General features: G+C 38.9%; 1 protein-coding gene across 2 annotated transcripts in view; it reads left to right on the top strand.

Annotated features, from left to right (window-relative positions):
- LOC120524960 (UDP-glucuronosyltransferase 2C1-like) overlaps window positions 1-16,127 on the top strand; it is a 30,607-nt gene extending 14,480 nt beyond the window's left edge. For both annotated transcript variants that reach the window (XM_039746869.1, XM_039746870.1), the window contains exon 3: window positions 13,754-16,127. In XM_039746869.1, the coding sequence (XP_039602803.1) occupies window positions 13,761-15,362 (1,602 nt within the window). In that variant the 5' untranslated portion in view covers window positions 13,754-13,760 and the 3' untranslated portion in view covers window positions 15,363-16,127. The remainder of the gene's footprint in view (window positions 1-13,753) is intronic.
- The last annotated feature ends 10,344 nt before the right edge of the window (window positions 16,128-26,471 follow it).

Raw genomic sequence — 26,471 nt, 5'->3', positions numbered from 1 at the left:
GTCACCGTCCTGCTCCACTGACAGACTGAGGAGATCATTCCTCCCCCGCACTATGTGACTCTTCAATTCCACCCTAGGTCCGGGTGGATAAACGTTAACATTATACAAAATTATTGTCTGTTATACCTGCCTCGCACTCTCCACCTTGCCTTTTTTTAACTTGCACTGCATTTTTATCACTCTTTAATTAATATTGTTTTTATTGTTTTTATCAGTATGCTGCTGCTGGAGTATGTGAATTTCCCCTTGGGGATTAATAAAGTATCTATCTATCTATCTATCTATCTATCTATCTATCTATCTATCTATCTATCTATCTATCTATCTATCTATCTATCTATCTATCTATCAAGGACTGCATAAGACTTGTTGCGATGGTAGCTCACTGGAATCACTGATTTGACATATTCTCTTCATAACCTTAGTAACCTCAAGTATGTTTCATTTCTTCTTGCATTTAAAAAAAAAATAAACAGCTGTACTTAATTGTCTATTGTAAATTGACTGTGCATAGGTAAGTGACTGTTGGTGTGGACAGTGAGTGTGTGGGCATGACCTGTGATGAACTGGTGTCTAGTCAAAGATGTATAGAAAGAAAGATATGTTGTATAGATTAAATAATATAAAAAATATACTCTTTAAAGATAAACTGATTGGAAAGGCATTGACTTAGCGTAATCAGCAGTATTTTGGGGTAACTATGTTTTATACACTGTTTTGACTAGTGTATGTGTGTATGTTATATATAGTACAAGTACTAAGAGCGATAGGCATTTGGCATCACTCTTCTATCTACTTAAAGGTAGGGGATCCTATGAGGATGATTGTGGGGTGATAGCAATTGGGCATTACTCTAGTCTTTGTCTGTGTATGTGTATGTGTGTAATGGGAGTCTGTATGGTAATAGACTGGGCAGGCATCACCCACATATACCTGTATGTATGGAATTTTAATGAGTCCTATGGAAAGTACTAATGAATGACTGGAAGTGTAGACATCACTCAAAATTAGTGCTTTTATGGGTAGGAATGGAGTGCGTGGGTGTGTGTGTGTGTGTGTTTGTATGTTTGTATGTGTTAATTTACAGGTACAAAAGTAGGCCAACTCATAACTAATTTGTATTAGATTACTATTGTAGACTCCAACGTATCTAAATTCATATTGTAAGTGTATGGTATTTAAGACATTTTATAATGTCTACACAATAAAGAATATAAAGGGGAAATTAGGGTCACCATAGAACTCTACACGATTAAGCAGTATATAATACACAGGCAGGAAAATTATTATCAGTTGCCATTAGGAAATACAAAAGACAGTCTCCCTTTATCTTCAGAGGTGTTTGTCCCACGTGACCAAATTTGTGTAGGTTAAGTGAGGCAAAAAGTCATGCATGGAATGTAATGTTATGTACCTCTTAAAAGTACCAGGCTTTTATGCTACCTTCAAATACATTCCTAAAATTCAAAAAGGGATTAACTTCACGGTTACATGAGAAACAATTGTGTATATCTCACATCCGTGCCAAAAGCCTGTCAACTTGACAATTAGTTGGCCAAAAGCTACTAATGATAATAGTAATTACAAAATTTCAAGCTACATTGTCATAGGACAATGCCTTTATACATATTAAATACATTTACAATAAAAATATTTAATGCTGTGAATCTGGTGGCATTTTTGGCTTTTATTTTCATACCTGTATAAATATGAAGATGCCCTGCAGTGATTCTCATTGTAGCTGCATGTATGGAGGGTTTCCAAGTAGCAGCTATCAGAAAGGCTCCAGTGAAAACAAAAACACTCAAGTTCAAATTATTTATGTCTTAAAAGTGTTAGTGAAATTCAAGGTAAGTGGTTCACACAAATAAAGAGTGGGAAGCAAAAGTGGGTACACCTGATGAGCTCCAATTAGCGCAAAGCATGTGTCTTGTACTCTTTGTATTATTTGCCAAGTACTAGGTATCTGCTTCTTGCCAACTGAGAGGGTGTGGCAGATGTCTACTGACTGACTGACTGATAAAGCACAAGTGTTACCTGGTAGGTAACCACCGAAATATCAGATTGTTATCAGACCTATGCATGTAATACAAGGGGAAGCCAAAGTGCGTACACCTAATGAACCCCAATTATGGCAAAACACGTGTCATGCACTCTTTATATTATTTGGCAAACTATATATCATATGCTGCATATATACATATATTTAATTGTAAGGTTTCTAAAGGCTGTGTCTATAGAAGATAGCCTATTGGCTGCCGGGGCAACTGCAGGCTTCCAGCACTGAAGCAGTTCGCCGCGAAAACAAATCCGAAAAGATAGCAGTCACGCTATGAGTGTCTGATGTCGATAAGGTGATGCAAAGAACATTGTAAATGCAGGGAACAGTATTATGTGGCCACTAACATGATCGCTTTGTCTGTGTATAGGATAGTGGTAGATCCCGATACAATAAATAACCACACTGTTCCTGTTTCAAGCTGAATAAAGTTGGTTTTGGAAAAGTACTGAGACTCAACCTTGTGTTTTGGAGTGCAAGACAGGGACTCACATATCATATGGTACCAGGAGTGGGGTCCTTGCACCAATGGATAGCCAAGAAATACCGCAAAACCCAGAGTAAGATGAGGCTCTAGCAGCCGTCGCTCTGTTGGCACAGGCCACGAGATGTGCTGCCAAAGATGGCACCCTCAGACAACCCTGAGTGTTTCCTATTCTGCTTTGAACATTGATGAGATGGGACAGGAGTGCCTGGGCTGCCATTTTAGCCCCACTTTTAACTGGAGAAGCCCTCCAACCCACATGGAATCTCCCTCCCAAAAGGCTCAATAATTATGACTACCTGAAGCAACTGATCCTCCTCCTCACGGCTGTGAGCCCGGTGGTCAAGGGTTGCCCTGTATGAGGACAGATCCAGGGCTTAGTGGACCTGATTCAAAGCTGGATCCACGGAAACCCTTTTGAGCACATTGTGGAGAACCTCGCTATTGATGCATTCCTGTCAGGGATAGATGAGAGCCTTTGTGATGAAATGCTACTGAACAACGTCAACTCGCTGCTGGATTTGACCTGCAGACCAGAGGGGGCACAAGCCACCTGGAAACAATGGAGCTACCCAGTCTTAACCCAGAATTCGATTCAGCCAGCACAGACCTCCAGGGTCGCCAGTGCCATGAGCAAAAGATGCGAGAGTGTGACTAAGTGCAGCTGCTTTCTCTGTGATCAATTGGGACACCTGGCTCGGGAGTGTCACCTCCCACTTGTGCAAACAATGGCTATTGGTCTGGCCCAGGTATGTGGCTCGCGAGTTTCCCACAGGATGTTAAAGAAGGACAATTTTAAGGTCTCTATTACGCTGGCTGGACAGGAACTCTTGGCACTATTGGACTCTGGTAATGACCAATGCATAGTCTACCGTAACTTGCTTTGGCAGATCCCTTATAAGGCCACAGACAAAGTGAACATCCACTGCCTCCATGGGGGCATTAAAACATACAAGACTATATTAATCTCCGTGAATTTTTAATGGGAAGAACTTTAAGTTTTGGACTGCTGTATCAGACACCTCACCCTGGCCGTTTCTGATAGGAAAAGGGAATGCACTCTTCCCACAGGTCTTGGCCACCTGCAGAACACCTACCCCCATAGTGGATAGAGAGGGGCTCGCAGTAAACAATGTCAGCCAAGGAAATGGATTTGAAATTGAACCGTAGTTGTCCAGAGAACTGAGGGACGAATCTTCAAGTGAAGTCCTGGGATAGCGGGCAAACTTTTCTGCCCTGTCACAAGCGCCAACAGCCTCCACAGACCGGAGACTCAATATGGGCACAGACAAAAACGAAGTAGCAGTGGGAGGTGAGTGAGATGCAGCATTGGACACGGTAGCAGTGGGAGGCGAGGGCAACACTCCATCAGGCACAAAGGAAGCAGAGACTGGCATTCAGACATGTTTGCCAACAATGAGATGATAACAACTTGGATTTTGCATTCAGACAAGTCTACATTGTAAATTACTTTTACTATCTGGAGAGAGAGGAATTGAATTTTAAAACACCAAATTTTTTACTTAAGGATGGTTTTCTGTATTGGTGATTTCTAATTGCACGGGTGATGGACGTATCAAGCAATTGGTAGTACCAAGTGAGCATAGGGAGAAGGTTTTAAAAATTGCTCACAGTCACGTTTTGGAGAGTCACCTTGACACGGAAAAGATGAAGGAATGCATTTCGAAACGCTTTCATTGGGTGAATATGGGACAGGATGTGGAATGATTTTGTAAAGCCTGTCCCAACTGTCAAATAGTTTCCCCTCACAGACCCCCAGGGCACCCCTTGTACCAATGCCTATTTTAGACATCCCCTTTTAGAGGTTGGGATTACATAAGTAGTAGTACAGTAGAAGGGTATAGGTTTATGGGGCATTGGGACTCCTTTTGGAACAGATGGGACCTGTTCCGCCGTGACGGGTTACATCTGAACCGGAGGGGCACCAATGTATTGGGGAGGCGTATGTGTAGGCTAGTCGAGGATTGTTTAAACTAGGGAATGGGGGGGCAGGGAGTTTAGGACAGGCCAGATTTAGATCTATACATGGAAGAACAAACAATGGTGTAGAAATAAAAATGCATAGTAATGTAAATTTTAAGCAAACACGTAAAGATAGAAGGATTAACACATTAAAAATAGCTTGCCTTAATGCTAGAAGTATCAAAAATAAGGTAAGTGAGTTGGAGTTGTATGTAGCAGAGCACAATTATGATATTATAGCAATAACAGAAACCTGGCTAAATAACAAAGATGGGGATGAGTGTAACATAGAGGGATACACATTTTTTAGGAAGGATAGACAGAACAGAAAAGGAGGTGGGGTTGCTGTTTATGCCAAACAGGAATTAAATGTAAGTCATCTTCAGTTGGATGATGAGCCCCATCTTAGTGAGGACATGTGGCTTCGCCTGGAAAATATTAGGAAAAAAGGTCTCATTTTAGGAGTGTGTTATAGACCACCCAATTCAGACAGTAATTTCAACACACATCTTTTAGTAATATCAAAAGGCAAGTTTACAGGGGATATTATAGTCATGGGGACTTTAATTATCCAAATATTAACTGGGATAACCTTACAGATGGAGGAGCACAAGAGCAGGAGTTTTAGAAGTAATCGCGACTGTTTTTAACACAGCATGTTAAAGCACCAACAAGGGGTGAAGCCTATCTGGATTTAGTATTCTGTAATAATCAGGATAGAATTGAGGGTGTAGAGGTGATTGAACCACTAGGGTCAAGTGACCATAATGTAATACAATTCTCAGTATTTTGTAAGAGTACAGATGCAAAGACTAAAATTGTTAAGTTGAACTTTAGTAGGGCTAATTTTGAGCAGATGCGACAAAGTCTAAGTAGGATAGACTGGGATAAGCTTTTAAATGTGGAGACAGTCGAGGAGCAGTGGAACAGGTTTAAAAATGTTTTACATGTAATGCAGGACAGATACATACCTAAATTTGGAAGTAATAGGAAACTAAAAAATCTCCACGATGGATTAATAAAGATTTAAAAAGAAGTTGCAAAGGAAAAACTGCTGTATAAGGCATATAAGACTAATGACTGCAAAGAGAACCGTAGCGTATGAGAAAATGAGGGCAACCATTAAGAAGGATATCAGAGAGGCTAAAAGACAGTTGGAGAGGAATATAGCAGATAAGGCGAAAGAAGACCCCAAGAGATTCTTTCAGTATTTTAGTAGTAAAAGAACAGTTAAGGAGGAGGTCAAGTTCATCAGGAATAGTAAAGGGAATTAAAAGATACAGACAATGAAATAGCAGATGCCCTAAACTTACATTTTTCTGAGGTGTTTACAAGTGAGCAAGTGGATAACCTGCCAGAGGTAAACAACTACTAAGGAGGTACTGAGGGATTTGGAAATTGTAGAGGGAGAAGTGCTGCTCAGATTAAATAAGATGAAATCAAACAAATCACCAGGCCCAGATAATATTTATCCTCGTGTTCTTAAGGAGGCTAGTGAGTACATATATAAACCCTTGACACATATTTTAGGAAGTCACTGTGCACTGGAGAGATTCCAAAGGACTGGAAAATGGCAAATATCATCCCATTATATAAAAAGGGTGACAGGGCAGATCCAAGCAACTATAGGCCAGTAAGCTTAACAAGCATCACAGGAAAATTAATGGAAGGAATTATTAAGGATAAGATTGAGCAACACATGACAAGGACAGGAGTTATTCTGAACAGTCAGCATGGGTTCAGAAGGGGAGGTCGTGTTTTACTAACATGTTGGAATTCTATGAGGAGGCAACAAAAGGATACGATCAAAGTGGAGCTTATGATATTATTTATCTGGACTTTCAGAAAGCATTTGATAAGGTGCCACATGAGAGGTTGGGCATCAAGTTAAAAGAAGTGGGAATTCAGGGTGATGTTTTTAGATGGGTGCAGAATTGGCTCAGACACAGGAAGCAGAGGGTGATGGTGCGAGGAACCTCATCAGAACTGGCGATGTTAAGAGTGGTGTTCCACAGGGGTCAGTGCTAGGGCCGCTGCTATTTTTAATATATATAAATGATTTAGATAGGAATATAAGTAACAAGCTGGTTAAGTTTGCAGATGATACCAAGATAGGTGGATTAGCAGATAATTTGGAATCCGTTATATCATTACAGAAGGACTTGGATAGCATACAGGCTTGGGCAGATTTGTGGCAGATGAAATTTAATGTCAGTAAATGTAAAGTATTACACATAGGAAGTAAAAATATTAGGTTTGAATACACAATGGGCGGTCGAAAAATCGAGAGTACACCTTATGAGAAGGATTTAGGAGTCATAGTGGACTCCAAGCTATCAACTTCCAAACAGTGTTCAGAAGCCATTAAGAAGGCTAACAGAATGTTAGGTTATATAGCACGATCTGTGGAGTACAAGTCCAAGGAGGTTATGCTCAACCTTTATAATGCACTGGTGAGGCCTCATCTTGAGTACTGTGTGCAGTTTTGGTCTCCAGGCTACAAAAAGGACATAGCAGCACTAGAAAAGGTCCAGAGAAGAGCGACTAGGCTGATTCCAGGTCTACAGGGGTTGAATTATGAGGAAAGATTAAAAGAGCTGAGCCTTTACAGTTTAAGCAAAAGAAGATTAAGAGGTGACATGATTGAAGTGTTTAAAATTATGAAGGGAATTAGTACAGTGGATCGAGACTTGTATTTTAAAATGAGCTCATCAAGAACACGGGGACACAGTTGGAAACTTGTTAAGGGTAAATTTCGCGCAAACATTAGGAAGTTTTTCTTTACACAAAGAACGATAGACACTTGGAATAAGTTACCAAGTAGTGTGGTAGACAGTAAGACGTTAGGGACTTTCAAAACTCGACTTGATGTTTTCTTGGAGGAAGCAAGTGGATAGGACTGGCGAGCTTTGTTGGGCTGAATGGCCTGTTCTCGTCTAGATTGTTCTAATTCTAATACATATTGTTGGCCCACTTCACAAGAGTTAAAGTGGCTTTCAGCATATGCTCGTGTTAATCGATTATGCCACAAAATACCCAGAAGAAGCAATGCTGCGATGGGCGGACGGCTGGACTACTGCAAAAGCAATCTTGGATGTGTTTACACGTATTGGTATCCCTTGTGATATCCGTATGATCAGGGCACACCCTATATGTCTTGTATCATGAAGAAGCTATGAGAAAGTTTTAGAATTAAGCAGTTGCACTCCATGCTTTATCATCTGCAGACGAATGGCCTGACTGAACAATTTAATAAAACCCTAAAACAGATTATTCGCCAGATAGCCCATGACGATCCAACTTCCTGGGACTCTGTATTACTTTTCCTCCTGTTTGCTGTCCAGGAGGCTCCACAACCTTCCATTGGCATGATTCTTTTCAAACTATTATTTGGCCGGAGACTGCGTGAGGTGTTGGACATTTTTCGGGATGAATTGAGGGGGCCTCGTGAGGCAACTCCTGGGGGGAGGTTTGTCAACTGAGTTGTTTCACTTCAGGAACAGGTTGTCCTCTATTGTGGTGGAACATCAGCAGCATGAGCAGGAGGTGCAAAAATGTAATTATGACAAGACGAGTAAACTCCGCAAGTTTAAGAATGGGGATCACATGCTTCTTTTAATTCCATCTGATACACATAAATTTCGGGCCGAAAGTGATAGAAGAGCATATTTCCCCAGTGAATTATCAAGTCAGGTGTAATAAGTGCATAAGTTTAATATGTCACTGTGTTCTGTGCAAATATATTTTATAAATCTTTCTTTCTCTACTCATGTGCACAGTTGACACAGAGCCAGATTTAGCACACAGGAGTTCACCATATAAGAACTGCTAGGAAAGCATTTTAAGATGAGACAAGGACAACTGCGAAATGGGCAGTCAGACTGATGACCATTGCATACTATTTCTGTGTGTCAAACTCAGCATGAAAATGTATCCTCTTTGCCTTGTTTGGAATGACATGATTCACCTAAGTGGGGGCCTGCACATGAAAAAGAGTATAAAGCCTTGGAACATTGCCCGGCACACCTTTGAAGCTGATGAATGGGACGCACTCCAATGCAGCAGTAAAAATGACAGACTCTACACATCGGCCCCCTACTCCCAAATTGGGTTCTTGCCATTGACTTCCTTTGTCTGTTATGCAGCGTAAGCCATCATTAAAGAAAGCTATGTTATTTCTCCTTTGTGATTTCTTACTGCCGTATCGCTAAGGGAGAGGTATCACCATTTAATATCATATCTATATAGATTTGGGTTATGTAACATGCCACAATTACAAAAGAACTCATTCCAGCAAGTGAGCTAACACCCCCTGCTGAATAAACCCGGGCAGTGGAAACCCATACAGATTTTGCATATTAATAATCTTTTAAAGGAGTAGCACAACCATTACAAAGTCCTGGGGCCTCATGTATAAATGGCACGTACACGCAAAAATGTTGCGTCGTTCTGTTTCCATGCTCACATTGCGATGTATAAAAACTAAACTTGCCGCAAAGCCAAGCACATTTTCATGCTAGCTAAATCCTTGGCGTACTCAAGTTCTCCTTTCGGTTTTGCAAACTGGTGGCACCCAGCGTCAAAGCAGTGCTTTTGTTCCAGTGTGCTTTTCCTTTCTTTTTTAGATCCACATTTCTGACATAGCTTTATCAAACACATTGAAATTAACCACATATTGTTTATTAGTTTAAGGCATCTGATTGTAATTAGCCTGTAACAATATAATGGTCCATGAAATGGCCACACTATTACAAATACCTTAGCTGCTTTAGCGTTGCTCCTCTCAATGCACCATTCAGAGTATTTATCTCACTGTATCTGAGTGTGTAATCACAGATCTAAAGCAGCTGATCAGAAACAGAAGAATCGGTATACAGCATCAAGCACACGCTGCCTGAGCCATGCACACTTTTTATTGAGCTGCCCTCATATGACAAATTCTTCAGAGCCTTTCCTGTATGGATCTCACAGTTCAGAAACAGTTTCATCCCAAAAACTATAAAACACACTCAATCAGTCCATGAAGTGCTCCTTGTAGAACTGTTTGTACTTATAAGTACAATCACCTCACTGTAAACTTGTGATACAGTTATAATATTGCACAACCTGAGCCACTTTATAAAGCGAGTACTTACATATGATGATAATATTATTTTTAAGATGAAATGCAGCAAAATGCATTTCAATGCAATAATGTATAATGTATTACATTATACAGATAAAATGTTAACATCATTTAAATAATCTGTATTGCTAATAATTAAACATGTGAGGACATGGTGTCGCAGTACTAGCGACGAGCTGGCACCCCGTTCAGGAATTGTTCCTGCCTCGCGCTGTATTCTTGCTGGTTCTGACGCGACACTGGATGGATAGATGGATAGAATAATTAAACATGTACTATGAAAATATTTCAATGTTCCTTAAATGTTTTGAAGAATCAGCGTTTTAAGCTTACAGATGGCTTGACATCTATTACAGAGCTTATTGTGTGGCAATTGGGTACTTGGAGAAAGAAAAGGAAGGACAGGAACTGGGGTTAGTACATTTGAAAGAGAGAGTACTGCTGAAATAAATTATTTCATCCTAGGTCACGCACGGCACAGCAAGCATCTTGTGGGTGGCAGGAACAATCTCTGGACGGGGTGCCAGCTCATCTCTATCACTGTGCCACCGTGCTCCCATGTTTAATAACAGGCTTTAATTCCTATCATGAAAATGATATCAAGTATAAATATGTGCTACTTTAGTTACGATGGTATTTGAGAAACTAGTAAATTAAAGATTTTAAGATTAAGTTTATGATGTTCTACTTCAATGACAAAATAAATTATGTGATTAAAGTGGAAATTTTGAGATTAAAGTTCTGTGCATTTTCCCCACTGTTTGCCTATTTTTTTTCTTTTCTCTGTACTCTAATAAGCTTCCATATGACTCTCAGACGGTGGACTTTGATATCTGACAAATTCTTTTTAATTTCGGGCACTGTGTGACTGTGAACTTGAACTTTCGAGTTTGTCCAACACTCTGTCAACTCAATCAGCTTCCTTTCGTTGTTTATACCACTGTTTAAACCAACAAATAGTAAGTTTTTCCTTGCCTCCACTTGGTATTCGTTGAAATTCTTCTATTTCCCCCGTACTTTTGCCATTGTCTTTTCACAGAATGCTGAGCTTAAGGGCTATTTATATTGATTTGCATATTCAAAGGGGTGTAATTCTGGAAGGAGTTGGTGAGTGACGGCAGGTGCATGCACATGTGTTACTTTTCACACTGACCGGGATTTATGAAGCGGAAGAACATCTAAGTCGGCATACACGCAGATTTATGCATCTGGATTTTTTTGTGCGTACACACATTTCCACTTTTGTCTGTACACCATGTTGTATTGTGAATTCTATGCTCTGCATTATGCATGAGGCCCCTGGTAACAGCCATAGCGGTCCACCCAACTGAGGTTGCCATTGGGGATGGTTTAACTGACATCCAGAAAGCAGAGTTGCTGAAGCAACAAGGAAAATGATACACGAGGAAGTCCAACAAATGCTCCAATTATGAGTTATTTGGCCAAGCAACAGCGAATGGCGAATACTTTTACTTTTAATGTGGAAACTTTGCTGCAATTTTAAAGCTTTCCAATTCTGGAAAAAATGGTGTCCTTAATCGAGGTATCGTCAATAGACCCCATTTAGACCTTCTGTGGTCATCTTAAACAGTTTTACAGATTGTTTTCTGACAAGATTGCAGATTGGTGGGTAGTTTTAAGGTTTCATCATCTGATGTGTTTTCTGAGCTAGGGAAGGTTGAGAGTATGCCTTGGGAGTTGCCACTCCTCCCACTGAATTGGAACAGATGACACCTCAGTACCACACTGCAACAGTGTGAGGTGTTTTTTGCAGTAGCTGGAGTGCCAGTACTACCACCAACCTCCATGTTTTCTCTGTAAGTTGGAGGACCTGCTTGCAGGGCTAGATGCAGATTAACATCATATCCAGGAAAAAAGCAATTTCAGGTTAAGGGCATGGCTGAAGGGCCCAATGGAGAAGAGTCACTTCTGTCATTTGCACGATTTGAACCAAAAACCTTCCAATTGCCAGCACAGAACCCTAGACTCACAGCCACCACTATGCCCAGGTAGGGATGCAGCAGAGAGAGATATTGGAGTCCCTGGGTCTCTCTCAGAGCCCCTCTTATTGACTCCTTTCATTTAGTCTCATGCAAGTTTCACAAATAGCCATGTTCTTAAGTATAGTATAAGTGACCAGTAGTGATGTTGAAAGGCCTTTGCATGTGTCACGGACCACAATGATGATTTATTTGTATCTGTTTTCTGGAGTGTTTGACACTGTTTTTGTTTCCAGTATTAAAAGACAAGTACAAATACTCCAAGTCCAATATCCTTGACCATAACCATTGTTTTTTACCTGATCTTGTAATTTATAATCTAGTATAAAAAAGGTTATAATATCTTCCTTTATTCATTCATTTTCTGATCAGTTTTCCTCAGTACAGGATTTTCTGTTGCTGAAGAAAATCAGCTCTGAATGGTGTACAGTTCATTGCAGAGCATAACAATTGTAAAACAATCCATACTTGGCAAATTTAGACTTTGTGATTAACCTAATAAGCATCTCTTTGAAAAGGAAAGAGTCTAGAGTACATCCATAAAAACCTTATAGACTTTTGAAATGTTCAAACTTCACACCTTGAAATCTTCATTTCACTTGTCAAAGACAAACAAAAAGGATCCACAAAGAGGTTTGGGCAGCCAACTCATATATTGTTCCTGGCTGCAAAATGGATAATTTTGATGTATAGATGTGTACAGGTTAGAGTTCGAAACAGAACTGATTCGATAGGATAAAGATGGCAACTTTAAGGTACAGTGGAGGAAGTGACATCATCAGTTGGGCTGGAACCAAAAATGGCATCATTATTGGGGCCGGAACTGGAAATGACATCATCAGGGCCAGGTGGGATTTCCCGTAAATGGTCTGCAGAGAAGTGAGAGGAAGAGTCAGTGCACTCCACCACCCCTTGGTCTGGCATGGAATCACTGTTATTCTTGCCTTTAGCTGCCTCCCATGCACACGTGTGTGACACAATATAACATAGCAAAACCAAAGTCAGGTTGCTAAAATGAAGTCTCCATTAAAATAATGATGGCAGTAGAACAGCTCTTTGTCTTTGCAAAGATAGTCAATGAATCATGACCTATGTCATTCCTCTTTATAGGCACTTTGATAGCTGGAAAAAGCTTCTGACCATGTACTTCATAGTTCCTTGTGGGTGGTGTTTCAGGAGCAAAGGCTCTGGGAAATGTTATTTGTGTAAATGTGATGCTAAATTAACTCTCCTTAATGTGCGTATTGGAGTTGCCCAAGCAAATAATGAACAAGTGCAGAGACAAGACATCAAGACAGCTGAGGTTTAGAGGGTCAGTTTGGAAAGCTGAGGGTTGCACCCATTCTGCTTGCAGATGATGTTGCTATCATGGACTTTTAAAAGAATGATTTCCAGTACACATTGGAACAGTTTTTGTCTATTTGGGATGGGATTCTTAGAAGAATTAAAATATCAATGCTCTTTTAAAGAGAAAAACATTTGCATGTCCTGCACTATTAAAAGGTGAGTATCTGCCCTGTGTCAGGGAGTCCAAGAATTTAATGTCTGCCACTGTTAATTGTAGCTTAATACATCAGTGTCTAATAAATACTCTGCACAGGGAATCTTATAGTCAACTCCTGTCCCATGCTATAGCACAGGAGTGGACCTATGTACTGTATACTATACCTAATGGTCTGCTCCCCAATTCATGGCCATTTTCTACTTCACTGATGAAAAGAATAAGTACAAGTGCCTAAATAAGACTTCTATTCAGAATTGTTAGATTTAATTTCTGTGTTAGGAATATAGGAAAACCACATAATACAACTCCAAGAGGAGTCAGTGGAATTGTTTTGGACATGTACATAGGTGTCTCTTGAGAAGACAAAGGATCCATTGGAAGGAAATATGCCATATCATTTGCTCTGTGAGCATCTAGGAATTCCATCGCAAGAGATTAATACATCTGCTAGACATATGGTGGTGTAGTTGTCCTAGAAAATTAGTGGATAATTTAATATTTATTCAAGCTTTTTTAGTGTTTTGCTACAGTAGATGGATAGTTATTGCTTGTTTTTTCAAGTATTAATTCAGAATTTATTGTATCCTTATTCTTCCAGGTGTAAAATGGAGTTGTCATCTTGGACAAAATTTCTGAAAACCATTATTTGGATAAGACTTCTCTTTTTTTGCTATTATTGTCAGGCTGGAAAGATTCTAGTTATTCCAGTTTATGGTAGCCATTGGGTGAATATGAAAATTCTTATTCAGGAGCTGCACAACAGAGGACACAACATTACAGTAGTGATGCCCTACTCCAGCATGTATATGAATGAAGAGTCTCCGTACTACACTTCACTCAAAATAACTCTTCCCCTTATTCAAAACACAACCACAGGTAAACGGTTCGATCGAATGGTCGATAACATGGTTTACCACAGAAGTATAGGATCTTGGTTTTCTTTAGTTGCCCTGCAGTTTGAAATGTACACCTTTCTATCAATGGGTCACCAAATGTCTTGTCTAATGGCTGCCACCATATTTGAAAACCAGGAAATTATGAAGAGGCTCAAAGATGCACAGTTTGATATGGCTCTCACAGACCCAGGTCTGGGTGGAGGAGTTCTTATTGCCCAATATCTCCAGCTGCCAATGGTCTATAACGTCCGCTGGTTAATCAGTGGTGAGGCACATTTCTCTATTGCTCCATCTCCAATTTCTTACATCCCATTAACATGGACTGAATTAACTGATAAAATGACTTTTTTTGAAAGATTCAAGAATGTTGTAAATTATGGATTTAATGTATGCTTTGAGAGGTTTTTCGTAAGACCACATTACAGTGAAGTGTGCTTACGGTACTTTGGTCCTGATGTCAATATCAATACTCTCATTCAATCTGCAGACATCTGGCTCACAAGGGTTGACTTTGTCTTTGAATTTCCAAGACCCACTATGCCAAATGTTGTCTATGTAGGTGGTTTCCAGTGCCAACCTTCTAAGCCTTTGCCGTCAGACTTAGAACAATTTATGGAAAGCTCAGGAGAGCATGGTGTCATTGTCATGTCACTAGGGACTCTAGTAAACAACCTACCAAAAGATATTGCAAATCACATAGCTGCTGCTTTTGCCCAGCTGCCTCAAAAAGTGATTTGGAGATATACTGGGGAAACCCCTTCCAGTTTGGGTAACAATACACTTCTGGTCAAATGGATACCCCAAAATGATCTCTTAGGACATCCTAAGACCAGAATATTTGTGTCCCATGGTGGCACTAATGGAATATATGAAGCAATTTACCATGGCGTACCCATGGTAGGACTGCCACTTCTGTTTGACCAATTTGATAACTTTGTCAGGCTGACAGAGAGAGGAGCAGCTAGGTTGCTTGATATTAGTAACATAAAAACTGAATATGTACTGCAGGTTTTGAAAGATGTCCTTGAAAATCCATCTTATCGAAATAACATGCAGCGACTGTCCAGGCTCCATCATGACCAGCCTATTAAACCACTGGATGCTGCCATATTCTGGATTGAGTCTGTGATAAATAACAAAGGAGCTGCTCATCTGCGTACTGAGTCATACCGTATGCCATGGTATGAATACCACTGTCTGGATATTATATTGGTTTTACTATTTGGGATCACCTTACTCTTTATATGTATCACAATCTCATGCAGGTTAATGTATTATAAAGTTTGTAGAAAGAGTAGAGCCAAAGGATAGATAAGTAGATGGTATGCAGTTTGACTAAATAAGGCTAGTACAACACTCAGAAATCTACAATTTATTCCTGTCTTGTGTCTTTCATTGGTAATTTGTTTTTACTTATTTATCATTCAATATTAGGTAATAAATAGTATTTTGTTTAATCTTATAAAGATAAGCACTTTTTATTAAGAACAAGCTTTTTTTAATGATACATGAAAATCTCTTAACTGGTTATAACTGAAGTTGCCTTCTGAAATACATTATTATGGGTAAATAGTATTGCATGTGATATTACATAATCTTCAGAAATTGGCTACTGACTTACAAAATTGTTAATTTTACTGCACACAACTTCCTATCATCATTACATTGCTCTTGCTAAGTAAATTATGCAATGTCAGCCTTCCCTCTAACCTGAACATTTACAATGCCACACTCATCTATGTTTTTAGTACCTGGTTTGTGGAACATTTTCCCCCTTTTCCAAATCATACCTACATATTTGATTTTTTCACTTTGCCATTTTAATTTACTATACAGACTTTTTAATTCTCTGCTTCACTCTTTGGTACATACTGTACAGCATTAATAATGATTGTACTTTTTTATCAATTCACAGCATCCATCAACTTCCATAAGTTCTCAATTCATATTTTCCTAAGTTGTCAAAATTTGTTTGAAGTGATCTTTTATTTTTTTACTTTTAAAATCTGTATTTTTTTTACTTTGTCTTGTGATGTGCTATGTGAAGGATACTAAATAAAATAATTATTAATTTTTTTTTCAGTTTTCTTTTATTGATTTAATATGTTAATTAATACAAACATTATAAATCAGTTAACTAAAATTATTGTAAAATCATGCTGAAATCTCCCTTCCTAACTGAACAGGAGAGAACAAAAGCTAAGATGAGTATTGTGAAAGTTAGTAGAGTAAGATACAATGCCAAGAAAAAGTTATCAGCCCTTGGATGTTTTTACATTTTATTTTGATATAATATTGAATCCAAGATGGTTGATTGATTGATTGATTTTATTTTTGACACTGATCAACTTTAATGTCAAAGTGAAAACAAATTTCTGTAATTAATTTAAATTAGTCACAAGCAGGGTGGCATGGTGGCATGGTGGCACAGTGGGTAGCGCTGCTGCCTTGCAGTTAGGAGACCCGGGTTCGCTTCCCGGGGTTCTCCCTGCATTAAGTTTGCATGTTCTCCCCATGTCTGCGTGAGTTTCCTCCCACAGTCCAAAGACATGCAGGTTAGGTGCATTGGCAATTATAAATTATCCCTAGTGTGTGCTTGGTGTGTGTATGTGCGTGCCCTGTGGTGGGCTGGCACTCTGCCCTGGGCTTGTTTCCTGCCTGGTGCCCAGTGCTGGCTGGGATTGGCTCCAGCAGACCCCTTTGACCCTGTAGTTTGGATATAGCAGGTTGAATAATGGATGGATGGATAGTGACAAGCACAAAATAATGGATTACATAAGCATTCATGCCCTTTAATATGGCACACCTTAATCATCCGGTGCAACCAATCAATTTTAGAAATCACAGAATCAGTTCAAAGGAGATTACCTGTCTGCAGTGAATGGGGTTGTAATATACATTCTCCTGGATCTGGAAGGTCCAACTTGTCATAAGCCAGTATCATGACTTAAACTTAACCATCACAATGAAGACAAACACATCAAATAACTCCATGAAAAGGTGATTGAAAAGCACAAGCCAGTGGCTTTGTTTAACAATAAAATGTGTAACCTTCCAAGTGGGTGAATAATTTTTATAGTGACTATAAAATGTTGTCTGTTCAATGATAGATATATAAAGACTGTTACCTGAGGGGAGCCATTAACCAGTTTCTTATATATACTGAAATATTTTGGAAGGGTTCATTTTAGAGTAAATGTAATTTTCCCTAATTTGGAATGAAACAGGAGATGATCTTCTTCTTCTGTAGCTATTCACATTTTTATATAGGGTGTTTCTTTTTCTTTTTCTTTTTTAAATAAATTTCTCTTATAGAGATTGTGGCAGTATGTTTATGACTGGATGCCTTTTCTGACACCAAATCAGATTTCCATTTTAGTAAGCAGTTCACCATAGCTTAATAGGAAGATGTAGCCCAAATATATGGTTTGTATATAATGAATGAAATCTTTTAATGAGAATTTACATTAACGATAAAAGCGGTTTAAAGGATTCAAATAAGTCATCATGTTAGAAGTCTCAAAATGTCTTCCATTCAATTAAAATAATATTTTTTAAAGAAGTGAGTAAAACTAATAATTACTTTGTAAACTAATTGAAAGGGATAAAGAAAAAGTGGGTGGGGGTCGAGTGTAACACTAAGGTGTTGTGTTCAGCAGGTGAGCCTGTTGGTTCTAGCACAATGACTCCTGTACACTGTCCTTGATGGTAGGAGAGTAAATCATCCATGATTGAGGAGAGAGGAGTCTTTGATAATTCTGTTTGGCTTCCACAAACACCACTGTGAATCTTTAATTGCAGCTAGTGAGGTGCCAGTAATGTACTGGGCAGCTTTCACCACCCACTAAAAAGCCTGCTAGTCACAGAAAGTGCAGTTTCCATAACACATTGGGATCCAGCTGGTTACAAATACCCTCAATGGTACAACAGTAGAAGTTGACCAATATCAAAGGAGACAGATAGAGATGCTTATGCGGCTTCTCAAACTATTATGAAGGTATTAAGCGTGCAAGAAATAATCCTCAGGAGAATACCCAGGAACTCAACCCTTGGGTCACAAGCGAACCGTGACATCATGTCTTTAGCTCTCATGGGGTCATGTAATACAGTGTGGATGTAGTTCAGCAGGAATGTCTCATTCATTTAATCCACAACAATTTGCTACCAAGAATATTCCAAAATCATTTAAATTTATTTTATTATGAATATTTTATAGAGAGAGAAGATAGTGCATCCTGTGTACAGACCACTATGCCAAGGGAATTGTGTGTTTTATTTAACTTTTTTTTTGTTGAAATTACATTGGAATTTTGTCCAGTTGGCACCCCAAGCATTTGTCATTTGCCCTGTTCATCATTTCATATTCAAGTGTGCCATTATAATGGTGGACGTTACCCCCTTCAATTCCTTGTTATTTGAGGACTGGAGGTCCTTATCTTCTACTAGTTTATCTGTATTATCTGTAATATACACATTATCTCTCTGTTTCAAAATGAAATTGTATAGTAATATGACACTTATTAATTTAACTTGTAATGAATTTTCTCTTGCCTTTCTTATTGTTTTACTAGCATTTTGAGTTTTGATTTCTAGAAAATCTAAATAAAGCAGTTGTTTCTATTTGCTCTGTGTAATTATTATTATTATTGTTATTATTAAAAATGATTTATGCTGTATCCAATGATAATTTGGTTTATCACAGGTGCCATCGTTTTTTGAGATTTTGCTTATTTGTCACCTTTAAAACATCCAAGTATTCACAGTGCACATGACGTTACTTGCATGATGGGATGAAAGGTGATCCGTGTCTATCCAACAAAGCAGATAACTTATAACAACAATTACTTGCTAACTTTGTGCTTACTTTCAATCTTTTGGAGCGTCTTTTGACTTTGGTATCGGTGCAATTAATGTTTGTGGTTTTAGAGAAATTGCTGTTTCTCTTCTTTCTAGACCTTTTTTTTGTTTTTCGAACACAACGTTTCTCCCGAGCCTACATAAATTCTAATGAACAGATGTGACAAATACAGCATGAAAAATATGACCTGAGTTATTTTTTATATCTCTACATAGAGACTGATTTAAAACATGATTACACTCTTGGCATTTAAACTTTTTTAGATATTTTTCAGGCTCAGATTTTCTTTAGCTGCTTTATTTCTTGAGTTTCTATGTGGAAACAATCCACAATTTAGCCATGTTTTTCTTTACCCACTAATACAGTTTGGGACCATGGGATGATAAGGCCTACCCCTGCACCATCCCTTTGTTCTTGATTGTGTACTTTTATTCTCTCAAATGCTCATTCTTGCTAAATCATGTCATCTACTGCTCAAGCTTTTAATTGTATATAGTTCTTTTTTTTTCAATTTTTGTATAATAGCTCAGCTTAATTAAAGCACTATGTCTACTGTTAGCACAGAAGTATACAGCAGAGTCACTCTTCTGAATATTGCTGATGTGTAAAGGGAAGCTCTTTCTTTCTTTCCTGGTGCCTGAAAATCTTTCATATCCACTCTCTTTTTCAATGTCTATATTCTCAAGCCTCAGTTGCACTCCCTGCAAGTTAGTTTGTCTGTACCAGTTGTCAGGGATGCCAGGGGCAACGACCCGGCTGGGACGTCTTGAGGGACCGGAAGAGGGTCTACGACCACCCTGGATCACGTGGGGGCCACCATCCTGGTTGCTTTGGGGGCCACGGGTAGGGAGTCGGGTGGAAGCAGGAAAAAGCAGGAGAGAGAGTGGAGGTGGCCCGAAGAGGAAGGCATTGTGTGGCCAGGACTGTGTTTTGGGTTTGTGTGCACTTGATTATTGTAAATAGTACTTTGTAAATAAACGTGTGGTGGTGGATTACGACATGCCTGCCTGTCTGTGTCCGGGCCGCGTTCACACAGTACATGTGCTCATGTGAGCCAACCTGTTCACATGTCATGTCTGTGTTTTCTTCAGGTTTCAGTATAACGTTCTCCTTTTGTTTTATAATGGTACTATGAGCTCCATCTAAAATAAAACCAGAGAACAGTTTATGCCAACTAGCAACAAACAGTGTGCTAGAACACATTGTGAACACTTTCAATAAAGAAATTCAGAATGACAATGAATCCAGACATTTGCTGTTTTGAGACAGACATCAATCATAAATACTGTTTTGTGTTTCCAAAAATTGTTCTGTTGAATTATTTTAAAAGCAGAGTTATGAGGGTGAAAGCAGTTAAGTAACTCACAAGTCAGAAAGAGTAAAACAACTGCAGTGAATATCATGACTTTCAGACAAGAAGAAAAAATGAATGTGGTACCTCAATCTGAGAAGATTGTGATGCCACAACTGTCTTAGAATTTAAAGCTTTAAGATGGTACAGCGTTGAAGTGGTTAACAGCTATCACACACGTGCGATTATGTGAAAGCTGAGTGGACCAAGTGGAGGTAATTACCCGCCAGGCCAGGGGTTGGCAGGGTGCACTAAACCTACTTCTGCTATCTCTGTAGCCGCACCCATTTGACTTGGTTTCACAAAGCAATTTTCCACTGCCCAGTTTCTGCAGCTATAGCCTCATAAATGTATAACCTACTCCATTATCTTGCCTGTCATTTTCAAATGTTTTTAAGTAAGAAAAATGTAAGTAAATTTAATTTTATATAGGGTAAAAGGCCTGAATACTAATGAATAAATTCTATTTTTTTAATAAGATGAACTTGATGAGACTGTGCAAGTATGGAATTCACATATTATCAGACCTTCAAAAAATGACAAAGTTCCCAGCGGTCGTCCAAACATCATGTACTTGATGCGTAATTATATGGGACTGAAAACTTTTTGTTTCCTATAGACAAAACTGATCTTCAGCTGTGTCAAAGTGCTTGTGCAATTTCGAGTCCCATGTGACCCTGATGTTTATGAGCTCTGTAATATCATCTTGGTGAAATTGCAACTGGCTTTCGCAAAAGATATCTATGAAGCATTAAATTTATACATAAAATTGAGAAATGGTATAAGAGCATCCCTCTGACATTGCATTCAGGTTTAACAAAAATTTAATTCTAAACTATCATCTTTAATCTCTAATCCGCATTAATGCAAAATGCACATGTAAACATACTGGCATACAACTTTTCAGAAATAAACTGAATTTGGAGAAGAAAATTTTTGCATGTAACACAGCACAACAATTTTTTGGAAAAGTCTTGCTTCCTGAAAAGTTTTTGCTGATTGTGACAGGTACCTATTAGGTATGCACAAATATAGTTTTGGGAACTCTGAGAAATAGACATTTATATGTTTACTGACAATAACGTATTTAGTCATTTTTATGTTTTGCATAAGCTATAAAATTCAACAGAATTAAAAGTGTTGTGCTCCTGATTTTCTTTTGTATTCAGTATTCAAGAACTTAAGAGTAACTATTGACTCTGACCTGAATTTTAAATCACATGTTAATCAGACCACTAGGACAGCATTTTTTCACTTAAAAAATATAACAAAAGTTAGACCTCTTATATCATTGAAAGATGCTGAGAAATTAGTTCACGCTTTTGTTTTCAGTCGACTAGATTACTGTAGCGCACTCCTCTCAGAACTACCCAAAAAAGACATAAATCGTTTGCAACGAGTGCAGAATGCAGCTGCTAGAATCCTAACTAGGAAAAGAAAATCCGAACACATTTCTCCAGTTTTGTTGTCACTACACTGGTTACCTGTGTCATTCAGAATGGACTTTAAAATAATGCTTATGGTTTACATGTTTGTCATACAAAATGTTTCTGATCATCAAACACATTTAACCATTAGTCAAATATAACACAAGTAAACGCAAAATGCAGTTTTTAAATGATGGTTTTTATTATTTAGGGAGAAAAAATCCAAACCTACATGGCCCTGTGTGAAAAAGTAATTGCCCCCTGAACCTAATAACTGGTTGGGCCACCCTTAGCAGCAATAACTGCAATCAAGCGTTTGCGATATCTTGCAATGAGTCTTTTACAGCACTCTGGAGGAATTTTGGCCCACTCATCTTTGCAGAATTGTTGTAATTCAGCTTTATTTGAGGGTTTTCTAGCATGAACCGCCTTTTTAAGGTCATGCCATAGCATCTCAATTGGATTCAGGTCAGGACTTTGACTAGGCCACTCCAAAGTCTTCATTTTGTTTTTCTTCAGCCATTCAGAGGTGGATTTGCTGGTGTGTTTTGGGTCATTGTCCTGTTGCAGCACCCAAGATCGCTTAAGCTTGAGTTGACGAACAGATGGCCAGACATTCTCCTTCAGGATTTTTTTGGTAGACAGTAGAATTCATGGTTCCATCTATCACAGCAAGCCTTCCAGGTCCTGAAGCAGCAAAACAACCCCAGACCATCACACTACCACCACCATATTTTACTGTTGGTATGATGTTCTTTTTCTGAAATGCTGTGTTCCTTTTACGTCTGATGTAACGGGACATTTGCCTTCCAAAAAGTTCAACTTTTGTCTCATCAGTCCACAAGGTATTTTCCCAAAAGTCTTGGCAATCATTGAGATGTTTCTTAGCAAAATTGAGACGAGCCCTAATGTTCTTTTCGCTTAACAGTGGTTTGCGTCTTGGAAATCTGCCATGCAGGCCGTTTTTGCCCAGTCTGTTTCTTATGGTGGAGTCGTGAACACTGACTTTAATTGAGGCGAGTGAGGCCTGCAGTTCTTTAGACGTTGTCCTGGGGTCTTTTGTGACCTCTCGGATGAGTCGTCTCTGCACTCTTGGGGTAATTTTGGTCGGCCAGCCTCTCCTGGGAAGGTTCACCACTGTTCCATGTTTTTGCCATTTGTGGATAATGGCTCTCACTGTGGTTCGCTGGAGTCCCAAAGCTTTAGAAATGGCTTTATAACCTTTACCAGACTGATAGATCTCAATTACTTCTGTTCTCATTTGTTCCTGAATTTCTTTGGATCTTGGCATGATGTCTAGCTTTTGAGGTGCTTTTGGTCTACTTCTCTGTGTCAGGCAGCTCCTATTTAAGTGATTTCTTGATTGAAACAGGTGCGGCAGTAATCAGGCCTGGGGGTGGCTACGGAAATTGAACTCAGGTGTGATACACCACAGTTAGGTTATTTTTAACAAGGGGCAATTACTTTTTCACACAGGGCCATGTAGGTTTGGATTTTTTTTCTCCCTAAATAATAAAAAACATCTTTTAAAAACTGCATTTTGTGTTTACTTGTGTTATATTTGACTAATGGTTAAATGTGTTTGATGATCAGAAACATTTTGTGTGACAAACATGCAAAAAAATAAGAAATCGGGAAGGGGGCAAATAGTTTTTCACACCACTGTAAATCGTTTGCAACAAGTGCAGAATGCAGCTGCCAGAATCCTAACTAGGAAAAGAAAATCCAAACACATCTCTCCAGCTTTGATGTCACTACACTGGTTACCTGTGTCATTCATAACTGACTATAAAATACTGCTTATGGTTTACAAAGCCTTAAATAATCTTGCTCCATCTTATATTTTGGAATGTGTGACACCTTATATTCCAAATCATAACCTTAGATCTTCAAATGAGTGTCTGCTTAGAATTCCAAGAGCTAAACTTAAAAGAAGTGGTGAGGCGGCCTTCAGCTGTTATGCACCTAAAATCTGGAATAGCCTGCTAATAGGAATCCGCCAGGCTGATACGGTGGAGCACTTTAAAAAACTGCTAAAAACACATTATTTTAACATGGCTTTCTCATAACTTCAGTTTAGTTTAATCCTGATGCTCTGCATATTCAATTAATTATCATTACTATTCATAATCTGTACTAACCCCTACTCTCTCTTCTGTTCTTTTTCTGGTTTTCTGGGGTGGCGATCTGCGCCACCACCACCTAATCAAAGCATCGTGATGTCCCTACATTGATGGATTAAAGGTCAGAAGTCTACGTTCTTCCGTGAGAACTCTGAATACACTGAGCACTGATCATTTATGTTAGGCAGAATGCCTAGAGGGAGCTGGGTGGTCTTATGGCCTGGAATCCCTGCAGATTTTATTTTTTCTCCAGCCGTCTGGAGTTTTTTTTTTTTTTGTTTTTTGTCCTCCCTGGCCATCAGACCTTACTTTTATTCTATGTTAATTAGTGTTCTCTTATTTTAATTCTTACTTTGTCCTTTTTTCTCATTCTTCATCATGTAAAGCACTTTGAGCTACATTATTTGTATGAAAATGTGCTATAGAAATAAATGTTGTTGTTGTTGTTGTCTGGTGCATCACGTTGCAGTGTCCAACAGTAGTCAGCAAGCATTGACGGATTCCAGTTGCCCTGGTATCGTTTCTCTATTGTAGCAATATCCTGGTGAAACCTTTCAGCGTGTTCATCACTTACAGCACCGAGATTTGTGGGGAAGAAGTCCAAGTGTGAGTGGAGGAAATTAATCTTGAGTGACATGTTGCACTTCATTGTCTTGTATGCTTTAAGAAGTTTGTCTACCAGCTGAATGTAGTTTGGGGCTCTGTAATTGCCCAGAAAATTGTCAACAACAGCTTTGAAGGCTTTCCAGGCAATTTTTTTCCGGCCCAATTAACTGATCTTCAAACCGCTTGTCACTCATAACATGTCTGATCTGGGGGCCAACAAAAATGCCCGTTTTGATCTTGGCATCAGTTATTCTTGGGAACATCTGTCTTGAATAACGAAAAGCTTCACCTTCCTTGTTCAGTGCTTTCACGAAATTCTTTATGAGTCCCAATTTTATGTGAAGAGGAGGCAAAAATATCTTTGCCAGGTCGACAAGAGATTCATGTGCCACATTTTTCTCTTCTGGAACTAACTTTTTACGGAGTGGCCAGTTCTGTTGAGAATAGTGCGACCCATTCACAGATGAAACAACATATACTTTGTATAGCCGAGCTCCAGTTCTAGTAACAGAGCAACGACTTTAAGATCTCCACAGAAATTCCAGTTGTACCTGCTATACTGGACGTGCTTCAGCAACAGTTCCATATTCTCATACGTTTCTTTCATGTGTGCTGCACATGTCGCACAGCAAATGTGTGGTGCCCATTCCTTGTCTTAATCACCAATTTTGCAGCCAAAATACAGATGATAAGCTTCCTTCACAAGAGCAGTCATCCAAGGTCTCTGAGGTGCAAGTGTATATTCGCCACAGATATAGCAGAATGTATCGCGGCTGTTACGACATTGACAAGACATATCGCCTGTCTTGTCTTGGTAGAGTAATATATTGCTCTACTTTTCCCTATTGTATTATTAATATGTAGCCTTAGAATGCCTAATCTCACAGACTTACCACTGTTTATAAGGTATTATAATATATAACTTATCCCCACCTTCCCTTCTATATCTATAACCTCAGGCAATTAGATGTAGTAAAAAGACAAGCAGGAGTTAAGTTACACATAAAATATTGTATTACTGATAATATTCATAAATAATAACAAAATGCAAAGTACATTTTAATATTGGCAACCATACAATCTGATTAAATGGTAATGTGTAGTTCAGGCAGCACACAGACTTTTAGTTACTTAAAATGTCTCTAGTTAAGGCATCATTGGTGCTCAGCTTTCTTCAGAACAGGCCTTAAGCCTGGTCAATATGACTGATGAGCTGTGCTCTTCATTGTGTTGTCTTCATCATCAGAGGTTAGCAAGAGAAAGAGAGAGTGAGATAAAGCAAGCAAATTTATGGGTTTTCTGTCCAACCCCTACAGCCAATAGGACATCATGGTACTTCAAGGCCTCTGAGACATGCTAATTCCAAACAGCCATACCTCAGACCAATGGGGGAAATAGAACATCTTAACACCTGAACCCATCCAAGCCATATGTTAAGGTAACCTGGTTTTGTGTGGGCGGTGAGAGAATTACTTTAGCAAAGAAACACTCACCATAATGGTTTAAGGCACATCCCCCCATCTCTGTCGTAAAATTCAAAGAGACCCAGTCCTAAAGGAGGGTGGGGGTTCGGGGGGGTTTAAAACACTAAATTAAATTGCTTTGCCTAAATTACAAATAAAGACATACAAAATATTTATCAAGTTATATGCAAAATCTTACATCACAACATCGCCTGACACCAAAACATCTATAGCATCAAGCTTACTTACTGTTATATTGCTACAGATACTATACTTTACTATACATACACACTGACTATCTACTGTATATAAACCATATGAGAAGGATCGGTGTATGCAAGCCATCTTTATAGCATGCTGAGACAGCGTCAAGCTCGTTCAGACCTGCCCAGGATGTCACCTTCCACAGAACAGCTTCCAACCTGGCCTGATTCCATGCCTGGACATGCCCAGGCTGCACAAACCGTTGTTGAAGAGTCACCTACAGGAGCGAAAATGTTTGGATACAAATATAAGAAAAGATCATTACAATACTGAAACGGTATGTAATGGGTAAATTTTGATGTGATATTCGTGATCAGCACCCAAAAAT

The sequence above is a fragment of the Polypterus senegalus genome, chromosome 3 (assembly GCF_016835505.1).
Source record: "Polypterus senegalus isolate Bchr_013 chromosome 3, ASM1683550v1, whole genome shotgun sequence".
NCBI lineage: Eukaryota > Metazoa > Chordata > Cladistia > Polypteriformes > Polypteridae > Polypterus > Polypterus senegalus.
This window is presented reverse-complemented; position numbering and strand designations above follow the sequence as displayed.